We start from the raw sequence: 20,421 nt of genomic DNA on the forward strand, positions 1-20,421 counted from the left end.
CTAAAAAAAGGGCTTCACACCACCCACCGCGCACACATCATAATCGCAGCGCATCCCGTCACATTGCCAGCGGATCCACAACCAAAGCTTGATGCCCAGGATCTTCTGTCAATCCCTGTTCTGCTTCTCGTCTTGATTTCCCAGGTGTCCCAATAGGAGGGGGCCGGCGCCCCCTCCCCGTGGCTTCGGGCTAGCTTCAGTGAGTGCAAGTTTGCCGTTCAGCGGCTAGAACGACACGGTCTTAACTCATAATGAACAAGCAAGGCGATAGAGAGAGAGAAGAAAAAACAGAGTGTGAGAGCTAGACTTACAGTGGACAAGGGCTCTAAATGGCTGACAGGGGAGATGATGGTTGTATTTTCTACTTCCAGACATGGCGGTTCCTGGTGCTGACTCGTTGATTGAGACCTGAAGATTCCCCTTCATTTCCCATTCCAAGGCTTTGGGACTGGCGTACCTGGATCTCGTACTTGGTACATTTGAGACTCACCCCTACTCTAACATACCCCTACAAGCTTCAGTCAAATTCAATCAGTTCAGTTCAGTCCAGTTCCAATCTATTTGCTGACCCCTCCCGTAAGTTACATACCGCATCGACCGTAGCGTAGTTAGCGGGAGTGCCAATCCATATCTTTATTAATGAACCACCCTGCTCCCCCCAATAACATGAGCATCATACTACTTCTTATCATCCATCGACAAGCTTCAGTATAACTATACCAAGCACCCCCGTCACCTCAATTCTTGATCCCTCATACTCATACATCTTACCCTCACATATAGTCAGTTGACTGCTTGTGTATCGTGGACGTTCCAAGATCCTATCATCACCACCCACACGTTTTCTATGCAAGCTTGAGATTGGCCCCCTTCAGCCTGGAGCAACCACAACGTATTATCCGACGATCGACACCTAGTAACTACATCTTACATTGCAGCTTGCATTTACGATACACTGCACCGGCAAAAGGTCACAAGAATATTTATACACTGGACGACTCGACTCTCAGTGTTCGCGACGACACTATAACCGCGACCCCATCTTATACATCCTCCTCCCAATTACTACATAATCGCTTCGATGGTCTCGTCATTAGACGTGAGACCCCATTTCTTCTCCGGGCACAACCGATCAACATCAGTATCGAGCATCAGTAGCACACCAGCTTCATATTCAACAAGTTCAGCATCAAAAATGGCCTCCACCGGCGCACAATCATATACCCTTGCTCTTCAGAAGTACATGCTTCTGACAGAGCAACACCAAGAACTATGCGATCGCCTCGACCAGATCCGACCCGAGTTCAACATGTCAAGCTGTTCCCACTATTCCTCACCATCCACATCGCCAACCCGATCCTCCTCATCCCTCTCGCTCCCGCCCTCACCGAAGCGCCACTCCCGGAGCGGACGACACCACTCGCGCTCCCACGCCCGCTGCAGCGGCTGGGAAGACCGCAATGAACTCACTACAATTCCCGATGAGGAGACCATCTACGAGATTTCAGCAGAAGAGCAGCGCCTCTCGGAGGTCAACGAGAGCATCAAGCGCACTTTGACAGAGCTTCTCAACTGCAGCAGTGTTCGCGCCGATCGGGCGTTTAGAACATGGGTGCAGACAAGACTCATGGAGACCGAGAAAGAGCTTCGTAGCGGACGAAGGCGACGAAGCTCTGGAAACGAGTAAAACTGAAAATATTTACTCGTATACTTTTCGCCATCACATCATGCCGACACATACTCGCGCAATGTCAATGGTTGACTTATGCGGTGGCAAACATACGCCCCCCCTCCAACACAACAAAACTTGGCATTAATTCTAATACCTCTCTTGTGTTTTTATCTGCATTGGCGAAGGCGTTTACGGTCTCAACTCGAGCTGGGAAGAGAAGGGAAAAGCTCACAACTTACACATTCTGGGCAATATCGGACTAGGGAAATACTACAAGCATGCTTTGCGAAAAAGCGACTTTTGGGGGTTTATTCTATTCGTCTTTGTTTCTTCCCCATACCCACTTCACTTACACACACAATATTCGCTTCTTGTCTATTACTTCATTTTTAGGTTCTACAGAACCAACCTGCACATCGTGGGATCTGCTCTCCGTGGCTTTCCTTATTTTTAACCTTTCATTTACATTCTTGCGAAAGCCACGCTGGATCTCGGAGGCATGAAAAAACGCCACAAGTTTATTACCATCATGAAGATCTCCCGAGGAGGAGTTGGTCTTTTGTTAGCGATAGCATCAAACAGTGTAAATGAATGCAATCTCGCAAAATAGCCTTATCCATCCAGTCTTCCATCTCTGTGAAGTGAATGCATTCCCGGGTATCATCACCCGGTCTACCACATAAAACTCCAAGAATGCTATGACCCCAACATGCAAAACATCCAATTACACTTGTCTACCCCGAACTTCTCCCTCTCCCCCAAATGCAGGTTCGGCCGGCCCCGCTCGCTGTTATTGGAATTGCAAAAAATAGATAGCGAGAAAAACACGCGTCTTACCCACAAAGATCGTCCTTTTGAGTCCTCCCCTGCTGCATCAAAAACCCGTTGGGGGAAATGAAGATCATCTCTTGCACACTCGCTAACCCAAGAATTGTTTAACTAATTAAGCGCCCGGGCGCTTCTTTTACGATAACGGTTCTGCGCTAAGAATGTCTCTGATATGAGCTACCAGTGCACTTGGGCTTAATCGATCACGATCGGGGAGTTCAAGTTTTTTTGCCACTGCGTACACCGCTAATGCGGTCTGGGCCTGAGGATCGACGAAGGTTGTGCATACCGAGAGGTGAATGATGTTGAGTGTAGGTGAGTGTGTGGTAGTGTAGCATGACCGTCAGGGACTGTGACCTTAATGGACAAGCAGGTTTTTCGATATCTCGCAGCTGAAGACGAAGCGGATGCTATGATGCTGTAGGGTGGCCTGGGCGGTTTGGTTCTAGTGATTGTTACATCACTGAGTAAAAAACAGCCTCTGAGCTTTGACTGATGGTTGAGCAGTTGCTCCGAGTGAACAGTCATTGCTGAAGGCGAAGCAGGGTCATCATTATGGGGAAACCATGTCATTCCCGTCTTATCAAGCAGGATAACCATGATCCTTCACGTCCACTTTGAGCCTCGAAGAACGTTACCCGGAAGTCTTACCCTAGCGCTCCCGTGGATGACTTTCTACGCGGTTCACCGAGACGTCACCTCAGATCACGGATGGGAATCCGTTGTCGATCATCACAGCGAAACGACAACGCTCCTCCAACGGTGTTTCATCAAACAGCCACGGCATTTCTTATCACATATCTGATAGGGCACATATGATGCTTCATCCCGGACTGTCAAACGCAGAGCCTTGTCACGATATGACGTAAACAGGTCAAGTGTGCGGGAACATCGAGATCGGGATAGCTTCACCTTCCAGAAACAGAGAGTCTCACCTAGAAACAGGAATCCCTGCCGGTCATGGGGTTTGACAGTCGGACATTTTGCTCCATGTATACGCCCCCTTGGCACTCCATTCTACATATCGTCAGAACAAGAGCTAGGGGGAATAAAACACAAGACTGGATTTTGTGGTATATCTGTGGATTTTGGTGTAAGCCAGTCTCACGTATTTTTCCCCCTTGAGGAAAAGAGGAAAACTTTTCTGTTCAAAAGGTAAGGGTTCTTGTTAAAACGTCATTTTAGCGGTTCTTGTGGGTTGGGTAAAACAAGGATAAGGATTAAAGCTGAGAGACGTTTCTTGGAGTTTGGTCCACTTGCAGACTTGATAGGTAGAGAGTATCGGTAGTTGAGCCTGCTAGGCCTGCTAGACTTGTTGAATATTGTTGACTGTAGGGGGTTCTTTGACCCTGTGAAAGGCGCACGGTATATTATACTGGTCGAGAAGACTGTGAGACTCTCACGAAAGAAATGCTCAGCTATACAGAGCCCCTCAAGATGCGAATTGTTCAGTAAGTTAGGAACATCTAGGTGGAATATCTTGAGCATCATTGAAGCGAGAGGGCAGACGTCGGATGCCAGGCCCTGAGTGGTATAGGAACACATCATATAAGACCAGATATAAACTATTGAGAAAAATAATCTCGTTATACCTCTTATGAGGGGATATGGCATACCGACAATGAGATGCTGTTCTGGTGAACTTGAAGTCATCGTGTGATTATGTAATTTAATCACCGCCACCTGTGGCGCCTTTCGGAAGACCCCCCCAAATGGCTCCTTCTCGAAAGCTTCGCGACAGTGAGTGGCTGGAGCAGCTACCTCATACAACCTTCCACCTATTCTTGGGAGAACGCGTCCTTTTCTTCACAACCTCTTTTCGCATTCATTCAGTTGGTTCGGCATCGCGTAAAAGAGGAGATACTATCGGTTATCATGTCAGTTCTTTTGGAGACCAGTGAAGGCGACATTGTCATCGATCTTCTGGTCGACCATGCACCCAAACTTTGCGAAAAGTAAGTCGTTCTGATACCACCTCATTACTACCACCGAGTCGCTGAACTAACAGATAATATAGCTTTCTGAAACTCTGCAAGGTCAAATACTACAACTTCTCCCCTGTTCACTCTGTTCAGAAGAACTTCTCTTTCCAAACTGGCGATCCTCTCGGCCCTCTTTCCAAAGAATCCGATGGCGGCTCTTCAATATGGGGTCACCTATCCGGCGACCCGGCGAAACGAACATTCCCAGCCTTCTTCCACCCAAAGTTGAAACACTTGGAGCGAGGAACAGTCAGCATGGCTACGGCGCCCCTTCAGTCCGATCCTGATACACGTGTGGCTGGATCTCAGTTCATTGTCACATTAGGCGAAGACACGGACTATTTGGATGGAAGAGCAGCGGTCTTCGGAAAGGTTGTCGAAGGCTTTGAAGTGCTGGACAAGATCAACGAGGCGATTGTGGACGAGAAGGGCTACCCGCTGGTCGACATTCGAATCAAGCATACGGTTATTCTGGACGATCCCTACCCTGACCCGCCTGGCTTACGGGAGCCGAGCTCGAGTCCCCCTCCGACCGCTCAGCAGTTGAAGACTGTTCGTATTGAAGATGAGGCAGCATTACACGCAGATGACGGTGTCGACGAGGAAGAGCTGGAAAGGAGGCGTCGCAATCGCGAGGCACAGGCGCAAGCTCTTACTCTGGAAATGATGGGAGATTTGCCATTTGCAGAGGTGAAACCTCCCGAGAACGTTTTATTCGTCTGCAAACTGAACCCCGTGACTGGCGATGAAGATCTGGAGCTCATCTTTGGCCGTTTCGGCAAGATCTTGAGTTGCGAAGTTATTAGAGACCAAAAGACTGGCGACAGTTTACAATATGCATTCATCGAATTCGAAGACAAGGCGTCATGCGAGGCAGCCTATTTCAAGATGCAGGACGTTCTCATCGACGATCGCCGCATTCATGTCGACTTCTCTCAGAGTGTCAGTAAACTGAGCGACGTGTGGCGGAAGGATACGAACACTAAGCGAAGGGCGACTGCTCATCGAGGTGGATGGGGAGGTGTCGATGAGCTCGAGAAGCGCCGACAATACCGGAATGAGGGAGAAAAGATTACGGGCGGTAATTACAGAATGATTCACGGCGAAGAGGACATTAAAGGCAGATTGGGGCGCAGTGGACAGAACCAGGAGAAGGATGATGTACCTCCTCCAAGACCCCACGATAATGAAGGGCCATCACGTCGACGAAGCCGGAGTCGGAGTCCACGGCCAAGAGATCGAAGCCGGGATCGATATCGCAAACCACGAGATGACCGTCAAGGCGACCGGCGCGATAGAGATCATGATAGAAACCGATATCGGGACCGTGGCCATGACCGTCGAGACCGAGGTAGAGAAAGGGATCGGCATGGACGGGACGATTATGATCGCAGGTCAAGGAGATAAGGAAGGGCTGGTGGATTGCGAAACGCATCACAGCAGTGCAACGCTCACAAGCACTGGTGTACTGAGGCGCACTACCATTGACGGCAAGCGTTCAGCGTTACTCTGCTATGCAACAGCCTCAGCTAATTTTAATACGGAATGCATCGCACGGCATTACACGAAAAAGGAATATCCCCATAACACGAGTTTGACAGCTACCTTGACAGAGAACCTCGTTGAATTCAATGCTTTACTTCGTGATATGCAAACACCAAACTTCCTCCCATCTCACATACGGTCCTTCACCGGAGCATCCGCCCCAAGCAACGGAAGACAATGTGGACTACTCAGTTGAGCACCCACTGAACACCGTCTACGCATGAGCGACGTTATTCTGACCGAAATGTACCGATGACCGTGGGTCGGCCGGGAGGATCTGTCTCCCGCGGTTGAGCTACCACGGCGTCGCTCTGGATGAGATCTCCGGGCCTGCCCCATCTCTTTTTGCCATGGCATCGCTTGCCGGCGATATCCATACGCTCCTACCAACACCTTTGACGTTGTCATACCTGACAGGTCTCTTGGATGTTCAGCAGATCACAATGCCCAGCAAGGGGAATCCACTCTCGTCAAAGCATCCAGACATTATAGATTATAGACCACCGCCCCACAACATGTTTGGCTTTACATCCAGATACTGTTTTTTGTACGAGCTTGCTGGATGTCTGTCATTCAGTCGAACACTCCAGAAACTGTCTCTGCTTCTCTACCTATAGATCAAAAACCCGCCATTCTCGGCTATGCTTGCTTCTCCTGTGCCTTTTAGAGACATGGGTGGGCACAAACTCCAGCTCATCAATGCAAGGCACGAGCGTGAGACGCCATACTCTCACCACATCGAAGACTATGTAACACCCCAAGTAAGGCTTTTTACGGTCGAGCTTGGGCTTATTCGACATCGTAAAGCCCTGAGCCCTGCCACTTGAGCTGTCTTAGTCAACGAACATTCCTTGAACAGGCTCTGGGCTGAGAGATGCGGCTGCTGCCCAGGGTACGTAGATGGATCAATACGGTTGTCTCAGATCGCCAATGAGCTCGGTACTGGTAACAATGATTGGGGACGATTGCTGTACTACGCTGAGGTACTCCGATATCTTTCAACAACACGAGCTACGGGTTTCGAGGACCGATGACCGAAGCAGAAGCAATGTTGCCTGGCAATTGCATCATTGCAGCTTTGGTCATACATAGCTCGGGGACTCATCCGTCGACAAGACGGCAAAATGGTAAGTTCTGACCGGTCACTGTTGTGGATTTTGTCCATGTAGTGACGCCGGCACGCCATGTCCAAGCATGAAATTATTCAGGCAAAAGTTGTCGAGATATGCAACTGCGAGACGCCAAAGCCTCGTCCGCTGGGTTTAGCGGCCACGGGGCGGGCTTGACTGCGATTTCAGTCTCCAACGGGAGCCGACATAGAACCAATATAGGCCCAGCGGCATTGCGATGTTTCTGCTAAGGAAGCAGTTTCAGATTGTTCTCTGCATGTGATTCAACCTCCGGATCTTCATATCGAGCTTCCCCGCGACTGTTTTGCGGATCACTACAGATCATTTACAACCAAGGGTATAAAATCCTAGTTGAACGGAGCTTTGGTCAGCCATCAAACAGTCTATCCTCGTCCTTAAGTGGGCCACGAGAGGTTTCTAGGTGAACCCCTTGACTGAGTGACCAATAGTATGTATTGGTGGAAGTACAGCACGGGTAGACGCAGCTTCATGCGTCACACCCTTAAATGACAGTTGGGCGACAGCATCTCGTCGGGTTATTGCTGGAAGAAATTTCCGCCCTGGATACTGCGCTTGCTGTATTATCACGGACCGTCTTCTCTTTTGAGAATTGGCGTTGTCTTCTCACAGATTGTGGGGCAACCGTAGAGGAGAGAGGAAAGAAGCGAGCCTGCTTCACCAAACTGGTTATCTCGCCGTACTGTGTATGCAGTCTGAGCATGGTTGAGTCCCAATACGATAGACGAGCGTTTCTTGACTTGAGAAGGCTTACCCAGAACCAATTGAAATCGCCTTGACTCAAAAGAACGGTTGTTTGATTCAGCTATGAAATGAAGTGAAGACATCGAACGATGTCTATGTTACTGCGTCAGTTTGAGATTTTTCGTACAAGCTTCGTTCGGTCAATGGACTTGGAGACGAGAGATCTCACAAACGACCTTGTCTTTGCTTCTACTACTTGAGACAGTTCTATTGTTTGTGGATATTCACTCGAACAGCGCCATTGATGTGGAATGGTGCCTCAGCCCTGGAAGAGCCCCGAAGGTGTCAGCTCGAAGCCCTATGCGTTTGATGCAAGCAAGACATCGCGCCACACGAACGACAAGGACAAGACCTCCGCCACTGGTACCAAATCCCTGTAGAAGAGCATCTGCCCGTCTCTCGTGGCGTCTTTACTGAAATCTGTTCTCGATGCGCAGGCGCAGACTCAAGCTTGTTCCAACTGCAAGTCATCGGACCTTGAGGTCTTATCGGCTCCCATGGTTTCTAGACGTGGTTAGTGTTTGGCTTTGTTTCTGCAATGCATCCCCAATACGGGCTTTGGCCTTGACACTATATTTACACTCGCACCGACACGCACTATTTAGCGGCCTGTCCCTAATATGGATAAGAGTCCTGGCTGGCACTCCTTGCTTTTTGCATATTGGTGGCTCTTGAGCATCTGGGAGGTTAATCCTTTGTGACCTGGTTCTGCAGATCTAACACCAGACAACCCAGCTCATTGTGGAGACGTCCTCTTGTGTAACCATCGCCACGGTGGCATACCTTTTTTCGTCAAGCTGTGATCATAATCTATGCTGTTTGTGTGCTGCCTTTCATTTTTGTGTTGGGACCAATGTCAACAGCACAGTACCTCATACAAGCAAACGAAGGCCATAGGATACTGCACTTTGAGCGGGCCTTGAAGCAGAATCATCATACACATGCAAAGCCTCGCCGTGAGAAAAGAAAATTCATGGAGCAACGTCAAAAGCAAGTCGAACAGCGTTTTAATGGCCTAAGATGGCTGTTGTGGTGTGTGAGGTGACTTTGTGCCTCAGTCTCGCCCCTGGACTGACGGGAAGAGTTTCTTTTCATGGGCACCAGCATTAGATGCTTTCTCAACCACGTTTTCAGGTGTTTGTAGTCGAAACATTGGTATCTGCAAAAGTATCTTGGCTTCGACATTACCGCACACACCAACAAGGATTATAGACCCACCACCACCCAGCTACCGGGTTAAGAGGTCTGAGAGGCTGCGATTCTATCGAGATTCGTTGATCGATGGCATGGATTGTAGATGACCCGTGTTTAAGACAAGATCAGACAAGGCAATTGCAAGGGACAGGGTCCAGAGCTTCATGGTTGAAAGTCTACTGTGCGTGCTTCATATACCGAAGTACCTGTCGATTACTGTGGTGCACGCCCGTTACACAACTAGATCACAAGCAGCAAGTAATTGCATTCTTGACGACTAGCGTACGTTGCGCGACAAGCGAAGGATATCTCTGCACTCCAAGTTCTGACGGAGGCTAGATCAGTTAATCGTTTAGATTCACAACTGGGTTTCATGGTTCCATTGCAGGCCTGACCTTGTCTGTCAAGGTTTTGTGTCTCGGTGGGGTTTGCCCCCCAGACATAATATCCGTTTGCTGAGATGGGCCAAGGCGGTCTCGTCTTGACTACAACTTGAGTGCTTCCATTGTTCCAAGACAGGAACAGGAGCTGTTTGACAAACAAAACGGATTAGGATCTTTGACTAGCTCGGTTGTTGCAGTGTCAGATCTGCACGGGCTTGCTTATCGGCCGACGTCTCGCTTCAAGTGTCGTATGGCATGGCAGTACAGTCGTACCCTCAACTGTATACTTGAAGAGCAATTTCTCTGACTTCAACACGACTCAGTGCACTCCAGATAGAGGCATTCCGTGTGGGGATGCTCGTTTCAGGTTCTGAACAGTTCAGCCCAGCCCAGGCCATCTGCATCTCATACAGTACGATCTGGGGAAGCCCAAGACCGATCAACTAGATCTGGCTGCTGCCATTTTGGGTTGGAGGCCCGTTTGGATTCGCTCCATCAATGCCATGATAGTGAGGGAATCGCTGCCTCATGGTAATCCTGCCATCATGCAAGCCACCTGCTGTTAGCCGTGGGATTTGTCGCATAACTAGTAGCCTCCAGCCAGACAATTTTTGCGTAGTGCTGATAGGTGACGAGGACGTTGAGGGAGGGCTCTGGGCAAATGTCATCTGTTGTACGAGGTGTGGCCCATTGCACAGAGCACCGGAGGAGGTGCCTCGATCATTCTAAACTCCCTGATTGATGTGGATCTACTCGGTGCTGCCAAAGATTAGGGCCGTTTATTGGTAGGAAGAGGAAGATGTCGTTGAGCTTGGGCGAGCAAACACTATCCAAACGGCCATACCCAGGAGCGGTCTAAGTCAGTGAGTGGTACGGAGTATATCAGGATGCCATGGGCCGCAGATGTTCTGGTCTTTGGATCTCTTGTTTCTTTCGGTCTTGTTGATATCTGCCTCCTCAAAAACTCCAAATCCTTTCAAGCCGAAGTTGACGGGAACTGGCAATCTTAATCTTTCTCTCAACTGTTCAACAAATCGACAACAAACTCATTGTTCGCTTTACTTCTTTGGTTACCGAGACTCCCGACAGACGAGTGCTTGCAATCCGGGAACGACTTCAAGCTTTGGACTTTGTCTTTTCACAGCCGGGGGATCTTTTTTGAGCCTACTCCTGTGATAAGACATCACCCAACAAGGAAGATTGTCAATCTCTATGAGGCAGTTCGTCAGGCAGCCACTCTGAGTCTCGAACCAGACTCCAGTCCTTCGTTTTCACCACCTGAGTACCCGTAACTGGATCGGCACAATGGTCAGTCAAAACTGTTACTCGACAGATCCGCGGCGATATGGGCCGAGCCGGGTGAATATCTTCTCATACCCGGAACGTCGGGGGGCTGCTTACCCCATTCATCCTGACACGAGGGCAACTATCATGAGCGAGAGGGATGACGATGTGACTCCCCAGAGGAAGCGCATCGCGGTAGCAGTAAGTGCAAACCTCCCCCATCCCCTTCCTTACCTGGTGTGTGGTGTGTGTGCGAGACTTACATAGTTGTGTAGCGTGCTAACAACAGATTCAGTGTGGTCGGTGTCGAAAGAGGAAGATTCGTTGCAGTGGCGATACTGGCAACGGAGGACCATGCACCAACTGCAAGAATGCAGGCCATGAGCCTTGCCAGTTCCTCAGAGTATGTTTTCACGTAGAACGATGCTGTGTAGTTTACTACTTACACTATGGACCAGGTTGCGTCTCATGAAGCACCTATTGTGAAGAGCGAAGGCTTCAATTACAGCCTTGAAGCTTCTCGACAGTACCAAGCGAGAGGAAGTTCTGCCGTATCGTCTCTACCCTCGACTGCCCCAGCTTATGTTGATGGCGTGCCATCTTACACCAGTGATCCATTCGTCTATCGTACTCCCACTGCCTATGGATATGGTGCGAAGCCGTACTGCCCCCTTGCAACCTGGGGCCATGGATATGCGGATGATCAGAGCTACTACAACAGTATGTACCAAGCACCTTACTCCTCAGTCCATGAATCGGACTATGCAATGAGCCATCGAATCGCCCCTGGAACGACAGGCAAGTCTGCCCTCTGCGTGGACATGGAGCCAAACTACGCCTACAGTGGTCCAACCACTGTCACGAGCTTGGTACATCGACCTGCTCCAGTTACTACAGACTCGGCAAGCCTCGCGTACCAGACCATGATGCCAGACTCCACCAAGAGCCTGGGTTATCAGAACCTCCCTACTGACTCGAAGAGTCTTGGTTTCCAAAACATGGCAGCAAGTGTCAACGTGGGGGACAGGCTACTGCCCGCACCAGTGGGACGGACTGCGCTACCCAGTTCGATGGGATCGTCTTACAAGAACGATTCTGGTAGCTCTATCTACAGCAGCAGCAGCAAGTCGTCGCAAGCTTCGACATCGGAGACGTCGCCTGTGAGCAGCACCTCCGAGGCGCCCTCGAGTTACACAAGTTACGAGTCCTCAAGCATGTCCTCCACCTCGGGCTGTCTGCCCTCGTATCCTGCGAACTTCGCTCATCAATACGGCCGCCAAAGCAATGACTACTACTCCTGCACTGGTCCTTCGGATGCATCTGTGTTGGGACAGACCGATTCTATGCGTCCGGGCTCTGAGATGACGTACCGCTACATAGACACAACCAGCTCAGTCACTGCGGCACCTTCAACTACTGCTCGTCGCGACATGCCCACCCTTAACAGCGGTGGCATATCGTCCTTCCCGCTGGGCCACGGCAACACGCACTACATGACGCACCAATCTGCAGCTTACATGATGCCTCCTGGCGATCTTGGAAGCGTTGGGGCAGATACCGCTGCAGACAGCTACCGCAAGGCCACGGGAACGCTGCGAGCTTGATATCTCTGTTTGATACGAAGCAGGGAATCTTGATTAGCTGCGGCTAATATCACTGTACATTGTTTGCTTGCATTGATACACGGTTTTGAGGGTTTACAGTGCGCTATGCTTTCTTCTGGGCAGGCATTTCGGTCATTGCCATTGGCATTTCACTGTCTGTTGTTGCAATGGCTTGGGTCTTTACGGGGTCAACGGAGTTGAGGTCGTTGACGAGGCACGAAAACGCACTTCTATGCTGTGATGGGACGAATGTCCTACCAATGCCAGCTCGCTTGTCATGGACGAATTACTCATCGATCGTCCCGCCGTCGGAACAACCTCGACTTGGGAGGCTATTAGTCCTCCAGAGAATTCGCAAGACGATGAGCACAGCGTTCACCGGGGAAGCACGTCAAGCGTTGGTTTGTGCCACGGTGGCGCCTCGGTCGAGTCTTAACTCCCACCCCGATACATGAGTTACGTGTTTTCTTTTCTCTCTTTCTGTCTTTCCGTTTTTATTTGCATGATTGGTCGTCGAATTATGTAGCATATCGCTCTTTTCTTACCTTTTGACCTCCTCTGGCGTTTTATCCCCAGGGCCTTGCATTGCCTTGCAGCCCTTGATTTTGGAGTCTTTTGGTACAAGAGAGGAGAAAACAGGTGGCTGCGTCGGTGAACACGGTCATACCATTGGGCCCGGACTACACGAGTTATCAGACCTTGAAGTTTGGGGAGAAGGAAAACGAGGTGTTTTGGTGTGTTCTGTTCTGTTATGTTCTGCTGGGTGCATAAGTCTGTACATTGCTTTGTTTTGGGACAACAAAAAATGGTGAAAGTCAAGATTGAGAGGAGGAACTGGGCGGATAGTGGATGGATGGGATAATGAATGACCGGACTTTGTCTAAGCTAAGTCAGATGAAAGAGCTGACGTCGTTTGACGAAGCACCTGTGTACATGTATGCGGCACCTTGAGCATTGAGTACTCATTAGTGAGTCTGCTCTTCAATAACATGTATCTTTACGATGTGTACCCATTGTTCACCAATCTTGTTGTGAATTGTCTTCCACATGACTGTTGGCAAATTTGAAAGCCGAGGGATAGACAAGTAATTAGATACAAGACTATCGAATAGCCCTCACATCAAATTACAGCGCTTGAGTTGCAATATAAAACCCCTGATATCGTGTAATGAGGCTCATCATCACATGAATGAGATCTACCCTGAATAGGAAAAAGACGAGTCGATAGTTTCAGGCCCACAGCGGGGTTCTTGGACGTTCTAAAAACGGAGCTACTCCGGTACTTTTCCCTACAAGAGCCCGGAATCACCACGTTCGTGTGCCGTTGTTATAGTGGCTAGAGTGGTTCAGTGGAGGGGAAGGGGGAGCTAAATTTGGGTGATGGGGGGTTAACGTAACTGAAGGGTAATGTAATGCTCTGACTTCCCCTCCATGGGCTCCGTCATAACTGCTGTCATCATCTGTTTTCTGTTTGGCCAACTTCCATTGCAATTTCTGATCTTTTTTCTTCTTCTTCTTTGCGATTGATAGCTTAGAAGATTTATATCCAAGGCAAAGACTTGCTCTACGTTTTTAGGCATTTGACCCCCCCAAGCTAAGCTATAGCTTCATCGTCGCATTCACCGCCAACAACGAACATCGCAAATATGCAGGTTCCTCTACTTCGTCTACAATGCGGTGTCAACTCGTACGCCTGGGGAAAGAAGGGCAATGATTCTGCCGCTGCCCGATTTGCGGCCGCTACGCCCTCTGATGACCTGAAGATCGAGTCTGATACTCCATACGCAGAGGTGAGCATCAACATGATGTGTCTGTAGCGCATACTAATGTCTGCGCAGCTGTGGATGGGAACTCATCCCTCGAACCCCTCTCGAGACCTCAACACCGGCCGAACCCTCCTCGATCTCTGCGAGGATAACCAGTCACTCCTCTCGCAAACCATCTCCTCCCACTACGGCCACAAGCTCCCCTTCCTCTTCAAGGTCCTCTCCATCGCAAAGGCGCTCTCGATCCAAGCCCACCCCAACAAGAAGCTCGCCGAGCAACTCCACGCTCGCGATGCAAAGAACTACCCCGATGACAACCACAAGCCTGAAATGGCCATCGCCATTACCCCCTTCGAGGGTCTCTGCGGTTTCCGACCCCTCACTGAGATTGCTCACTTCCTCGAGACAGTGCCTGCGCTGAGAGCGCTCGTGGGCGAAGAAGCTGCCAAGGAGTTTGCGCAGGTTGCTAAGGATGGTGATGAGGGTGTTACGGATGAGAAGAAGAAGTTTCTGAAGAAGGCTTTTGGCGCGCTGATGGCTTCGTCTGCTGAGGATATTGCTGAGCAAATGCCCAAGCTTGTTGAGCAGGCTGAGAAGGAGGGCGCTGATTTCGCTGGTGGTGGTGTCCCTGCTACTTCTGGCGAGAAGCTCGCTGAGCTCGTGAAGCGAACACATGGCGAGTTTGGCGACGACATTGGATGCTTCGTGCTCTTCTTCCTCAACTTTGTCACTCTGGAGCCTGGCGAGGCTTTGTTCCTAGTCGCCGACGACATTCACGCCTACATTTCCGGCGACATCATGGAGTGCATGGCAGCCTCCGACAACGTTGTCCGCGCTGGTTTCACACCCAAGTTCAAAGACGTCTCAACACTCGTCGACATGCTAACCTACAACTTCGCGCCCATCGAGCAACAAAAGATGACACCCACCGAATACCCCTACGCAACACTCAACCGCAACGCCTACAGCTCCGGCTCAGCGGTAGTGCTGTACGACCCACCCATCGAAGAGTTCAGCGTCGTGCGCACCCTGCTCCGCGGGGATGGCGCAAAGGCTACATTTGAGCCTATCGAGGGACCTAGCATTGTCATCTGCACGGGTGGAAAGGGGAGGATCGCTGTTGGGCCTACGAGCTATGAGATGAAGGAGGGGTATGTGTACTTTGTGGGCGCTACGGCGGAGCTTGTGCTTGAGAGTGAGGGGGGGGAGGATGAGGAGTTTACGACGTTCAAGGCGTTTTGTGAGATTGACGATTCTGAGAAGGAGAAGCTATAGATGATATGGGAGTGGGGTGAGTGTGAAAAATGGTGTTTGTGGTAGATATACTTTTAATGAGGAACAAAGATCATGATGGACAGCTTTGATAAGGAAGAGAAGTAACTTCGAGTTCAAACATACACACAATGTCTACTGGTCTATATGAATAAGCTTCGAATACAACATGCACCCATGCAAAAGTCAATATCAGGTTATAAAGTGCCATTTACATCTCAACACCATGCTTTACAGTCCATGAGGTATCATGATACAGTGCCAATAATCATCGGATATCAAATTCACACCCTTATCGTTGTCATGATAAGCAAGCTTCCCCTCAAGCCCCTCCAAATGCGGCACGTCTTTTCCTCACCGCCTTTTGTTCTGCCGCGGAGGATGCTCCCTTGGCAATGGATCACCAGCCTCAGCTGTTAGAGAAAGACTAAGCACCATCACGATTGACACGACATCCATGATACCCGACGACTACACTATTGAACAATAATAGGCTTTCAATTATACCTCAACTCTATTCTCACATACTTCATGGCATGGTATAATAACCCAACTCTATTCACTTATATAATCCGTCACAGCCTCTCTCCTCTTTTGCTCATTTTGCCGATCCCTTCTCATCTGCGACGCGCCTTCTGTCTTAGTCGCCTTTCCTTCCCCATACCATCCCGCCTCGGCCTGTGAGCACTCGGGCCTCTCTTAACTCAGGTTAGTCCAATTTTTTCTCATAGAATTCATGAATCTTATGTGCTTCAATTCCCTTTTTTTGATCAATTGCGCTTGCTTTCGTCTCTTCATTGTCCCTCTCGTCGTCATAATGTTTCCTTCCTCGGGTTGATTCTCATCGCAACATTCTGTTTAGGCGGTGGTATCGGGGCAGGATGGCTAACGGGCAGAAGCCTGCGCGGGACGAACTCAAGAACCTCCAAGAAGATCTCGGCCCCTACTACCAGATTCCCCTGAAGCCTAGGCGAAGCGGTACTCACTCAAGGGAGAATAGCTTTCAAGAGTCTCTGCGCCAGTCCTCCAACACGCCGGAGCCGAAACGATCAGGCTCGAAGCGACAGGATCCTTCGAGCAGAGATTCGACCCCAAACCGTCCGACAAAGTCGAGGACCAAGAACCATAGTCGGGATATCACCTCAGACGTGGGCACGCCGAAGAGGTCGCCGAGAAGTGAACATAATACCCCGCGGCCGGAGTCGGTGAAGCCGGAGCGCCACAACCGCGAGATGTCGCAACGAAACAGAAGCGGACGGGCGTCCAACCGTAACAACGGTAATTCACATGGAGAGGAAGTACAGATATGGGAGCTGTGCAAGAGTCAAGTGGGGGAGATTGTCTCCGGAATCAATGCCGAGAATGACAGTCTTACGGAGCTTGTCACGATGGATAAACAAGTCGGTACGATGGACTTGGAGAAGATTCCGAGTGACTCGCTGAAAGAGATGGAACAGCTATGTCGGACAGGGGTTAAGCACTCGGAGGCTAACATGTCAGCACTCAAAAATACTATCGAGCAGCTCAAAGTGTTGCGCGCCGTGGTGCACGCTAAGGAACAGCAGGATGCTCAAGCAGCGGGGCCTGGTAAGAGGAATGCTCGAGATAGCGCGGCGGCAGCATCTTCGCTCTACGACTTTGACGGGGCTGGTGATTCACCCGTGCCGAGTCCAATTGGAGGATCGGCAAGAAAATATGGTGACCGAGCCAGAGAACGGGAACGAGAACGCGAGAGGGAAAGAGAACGAGACCGTGATAGCATGCCTCCAAAGGCCGATAGTGTCGAGCCTCAGGGGTCAGTTGGGAGCGGTGTCGGATCCGGGAACAACAAGTCCAAAGTTGTCTTCTCAAAAGGCGACGCTGTTGCATTCAAGCCCAAAGCGTTGAATGGGGATACAACATCAGACTGGATACTTGGTGAGGTCGCGCAGGTGATGGGTGAGGGCAAAAGCCGACGATACAAGGTCCTAGATATAGAACCCGAGGATCAGAGCAAACAGAAGGAGTACCGATCAAGTGCCAGCAGTATGATTCCCATCACGCCCGAGAGCCAAGCTTCGACGTTGAAAGATTGGGAATCAGGCAAGGTGGTGCTGGCGCTGTATCCAAACACAACCACATTCTACAAGGCGGAGGTTCATAGCATGGACAGCGACGGCAAGGTCAATCTCAAGTTTGAGGGGGAGAACGACTCTTCAACACTGCAGCAGGTGGAGAGGAGATTTGTGATTGAATACAGAGCATAGCCCGACTAAACCGAGATATGTGCTAGGAGTTGTTATATGCTCCGGTGCGTTTAATGATAACGTTGCAGTGGATATGATAAGGCTTCCAGGAAAACAGACCATAGAGCAGTTGCTTACGACGCAATAGCAAGCATCAATTGAGTATTATTACCGTTGATATTGGGGACGATATGAAGTTGACCGAAGTGAAGTGATTCGAGGCCTACGCTAATGACGAGAGCCTCGGAGGTTATTAGTGTTGACCCTGGACAAACGGATACAATTGATTGATGGTTGTCGGTAAGGTTATGTTGTTTATGGCTGCACGGCCTGGAATTTGAGCCAGCTAGGCCAGGTCGGGTACCTTACAGTGACCGTATCTCATTTCAGGGACTGGACAGGGGACCCAAGTGGCCTATCGTCATAAGGGCTAGAAGGGAAGCAAGGGATTGGCGCTGTCAACTGTCCCCGCCCGCGTCGTTGCCCCGTGCTGGGCGCTAGGCCGAGAGGAGCACAGGGCCAGGGGAAGGGAAGCAGCAAACAAGAAGGGATTGACCCGTCCGTCCCTTTTTTTCCCCTGACGGGGGGAAAAAGAGAAGAGTCCAGATTTGATTTGATTTGATTGATGCTTGCTTGATACTAGATCCATTTCTCTCTGATACTGTAGTATTCCAACGTCTACGTCTACGTCTACGTCGACGTCTTCAATCGAAACGACACCGCCAAGTTACGGAGTCCTTCCTGTCGAAACGACCTTGCGACACGGATAAACAAAACAAACAAACGTTGCGATACGCGCCGACGAAGCAGCACAAGGTGTATTGTATGTATTGGGTCCTTTTCTATCTGCGACAATCAACAAACGACTCGAGAGCCAATCCTGGGAATCAACAGCGGGGAGATACGAGAAATCTGGAGCCTTGATTGCTTTTGTCAAGATCTCTCGCCTTTTCGTTGGCGAACAAAACGTCAGACAGCAACAATTACATCAATCATCACCTGTTGCAATCTGACACGCCATTCTCTGGTCCTCCCGTTGCATCGGAGAGCGTTGTTGTCTTATTGGTATCACACGAGAAGCGAGGCTGACACATTGCGCATCGAGCAGGCTTCGAAACGAAACACGACAACCCAACTCAACTCGACTCCCTTTGTATTCCTACCACATCACATCACATCACATCACACCACCCACGAGCGCATACCGAATAAAACATAACCGGACACCCTCTACACAAGCCGCAATCATGGGCGGCCAATTCTCAAAGATGATGGGCAAGATCTTCGGATCAAAGGAGATGCGCCTCCTCATGCTCGGTCTCGACGCTGCCGGAAAGACAACTATCCTCTACAAGCTCAAGCTCGGCCAGGACGTCACCACGATTCCCACGGTCGGCTTCAACGTCGAGACGGTTACGTACAAGAATGTCAAGTTTAACGTCTGGGACGTCGGCGGTCAGGACAAGATTCGTCCTCTGTGGAGGCATTACTTCAGCGGTGAGTAACGGTCCAAAGGATGCTTAGGGGTGAAGTCAATACTGATGCTTTTGGGGGTGCAGGTACTCAGGGTCTTATCTTCGTTATCGACTCTTCCGATAGGAACCGAATGGAGGAGGCCAGACAAGAACTTCACCGTATCATCAACGATCGTGAGATGAAGGACAGTCTACTACTCGTGTTTGCCAACAAGCAAGATTTGGCAGAGGGTATGTGTCTCCCTTCAACACCCGATATACAATGTCGCTAACGAGGTGCAGCTATGAAACCCCAAGAAGTCACCGAGGCCCTCCAGCTCTCCAAGCTCAAGGACAAGGTTTGGTACGTGGTGCCCAGCTGCGCCACCACGGGCGAGGGTCTTCTCGAGGGTCTGGCGTGGTTGTCCAACAATGTCAAGGCCCCTCCGACTCCGGCTAAGAAGTAGACGAGGAGCGAGTCATGCGACGTTTCTTCGTCTTCACCCTGAGGGCTTTTCACTACCACGCTATCTCGAAACGATCCCGAATTCTTTTCTACCTCCCGAGCCTGCATCTCGATATTAAGAGTTACAAGCTATGTCACGCTTGAGGTAAAGGAGGATGATTTCGCCCACACCACATCTCGGGATCATAACAGCCCTCCACTCCCCAAGGAGAAATCACCCCTCAAACCCTCACTACGCCCTTTCCAAACTCCTCACACCAAAAACAACTCGCCGAATTTGCTGAAATACCCGGACTGTTTATCATATCTTTGCTTCTTCTTTTTTCTTAATTCTTCTATTTTACCTGACTTCTCGCGTTGGAAGTCAAACCTTGAAACTGTTCTTGATGAAGGGGGGATGTGGGGAGGAACTTTACACACACAACCAAAATGATAGATAACTCACACGGGATGGAGCAGGCAGTTTGTGGAACAAGAGAGAGAGAAGAGATAGGCAGACGTATCTGAGGCATGTCGACCTCGAAAGTCTTTTTTGTATTGTTGAAATCTTTGTCGTTTTGCTGTTTTTATGCGTTTTCCGTATCGTTGGTGAAAGAGAAGAGAATCTGTGAAAAATGATGTCACTGGGCCCCCTTTTTTATGGTATTTGTTCTAATGATATGGCACCCTTTTTTATTTCTTCTGGGGTGATGATGTGGGATGGTTGGAAGGGTAAATCTGTGGTTGTGGATTTAGTGAGATGGAGAGACAAATACGACGATATTTAAACTTTCCATGGATCCTTGTGCTTAGCAGCCCATCGCAGGCTGCACGGGATTGCTGCTTTCTTGATGACAGCAGTGCAACTCAAACTC

The 20,421-nt window shown here is 49.9% G+C and overlaps 6 protein-coding genes across 6 annotated transcripts; all 6 read left to right on the forward strand.

The window, feature by feature from the left end:
• Positions 1 to 1,195: 1,195 nt before the first annotated feature.
• On the forward strand, positions 1,196 to 1,687 carry J7337_011958 (uncharacterized protein; the record flags this gene model as incomplete). The annotated part of the gene is made up of 1 exon (XM_044829491.1): positions 1,196 to 1,687. The coding sequence occupies one exon, from the start codon at positions 1,196 to 1,198 to the stop codon at positions 1,685 to 1,687; it is 492 nt and encodes a 163-aa protein (XP_044676166.1).
• Positions 1,688 to 4,375: 2,688 nt separating this feature from the next.
• CYP6 (Peptidyl-prolyl cis-trans isomerase cyp6) lies at positions 4,376 to 5,889 on the forward strand (the record flags this gene model as incomplete). Its single annotated transcript, XM_044829492.1, has 2 exons — positions 4,376 to 4,455; positions 4,518 to 5,889. The coding sequence occupies 2 exons, from the start codon at positions 4,376 to 4,378 to the stop codon at positions 5,887 to 5,889; spliced, it is 1,452 nt and encodes a 483-aa protein (XP_044676167.1).
• A 5,038-nt stretch (positions 5,890 to 10,927) lies between these two features.
• Positions 10,928 to 12,384, forward strand: J7337_011960 (uncharacterized protein; the record flags this gene model as incomplete). Its single annotated transcript, XM_044829493.1, has 3 exons — positions 10,928 to 10,981; positions 11,076 to 11,183; positions 11,215 to 12,384. 3 exons carry the CDS (start codon positions 10,928 to 10,930, stop codon positions 12,382 to 12,384), a joined length of 1,332 nt encoding a protein of 443 aa, XP_044676168.1.
• Positions 12,385 to 14,030: 1,646 nt separating this feature from the next.
• J7337_011961 (uncharacterized protein) lies at positions 14,031 to 15,425 on the forward strand (the record flags this gene model as incomplete). The annotated part of the gene is made up of 2 exons (XM_044829494.1): positions 14,031 to 14,174; positions 14,223 to 15,425. 2 exons carry the CDS (start codon positions 14,031 to 14,033, stop codon positions 15,423 to 15,425), a joined length of 1,347 nt encoding a protein of 448 aa, XP_044676169.1.
• Positions 15,426 to 16,303: 878 nt separating this feature from the next.
• J7337_011962 (uncharacterized protein) lies at positions 16,304 to 17,668 on the forward strand (the record flags this gene model as incomplete). Its single annotated transcript, XM_044829495.1, has 1 exon — positions 16,304 to 17,668. One exon carries the CDS (start codon positions 16,304 to 16,306, stop codon positions 17,666 to 17,668), a length of 1,365 nt encoding a protein of 454 aa, XP_044676170.1.
• Positions 17,669 to 18,894: 1,226 nt separating this feature from the next.
• On the forward strand, positions 18,895 to 19,568 carry ARF6 (ADP-ribosylation factor, Arf Arf6; the record flags this gene model as incomplete). The annotated part of the gene is made up of 3 exons (XM_044829496.1): positions 18,895 to 19,144; positions 19,207 to 19,353; positions 19,405 to 19,568. The coding sequence occupies 3 exons, from the start codon at positions 18,895 to 18,897 to the stop codon at positions 19,566 to 19,568; spliced, it is 561 nt and encodes a 186-aa protein (XP_044676171.1).
• Between the last annotated feature and the right edge of the window lie 853 nt (positions 19,569 to 20,421).

This window comes from Fusarium musae, chromosome 9, assembly GCF_019915245.1.
Source record: "Fusarium musae strain F31 chromosome 9, whole genome shotgun sequence".
In the NCBI taxonomy this organism is placed as follows: Eukaryota; Fungi; Ascomycota; class Sordariomycetes; order Hypocreales; family Nectriaceae; genus Fusarium; species Fusarium musae.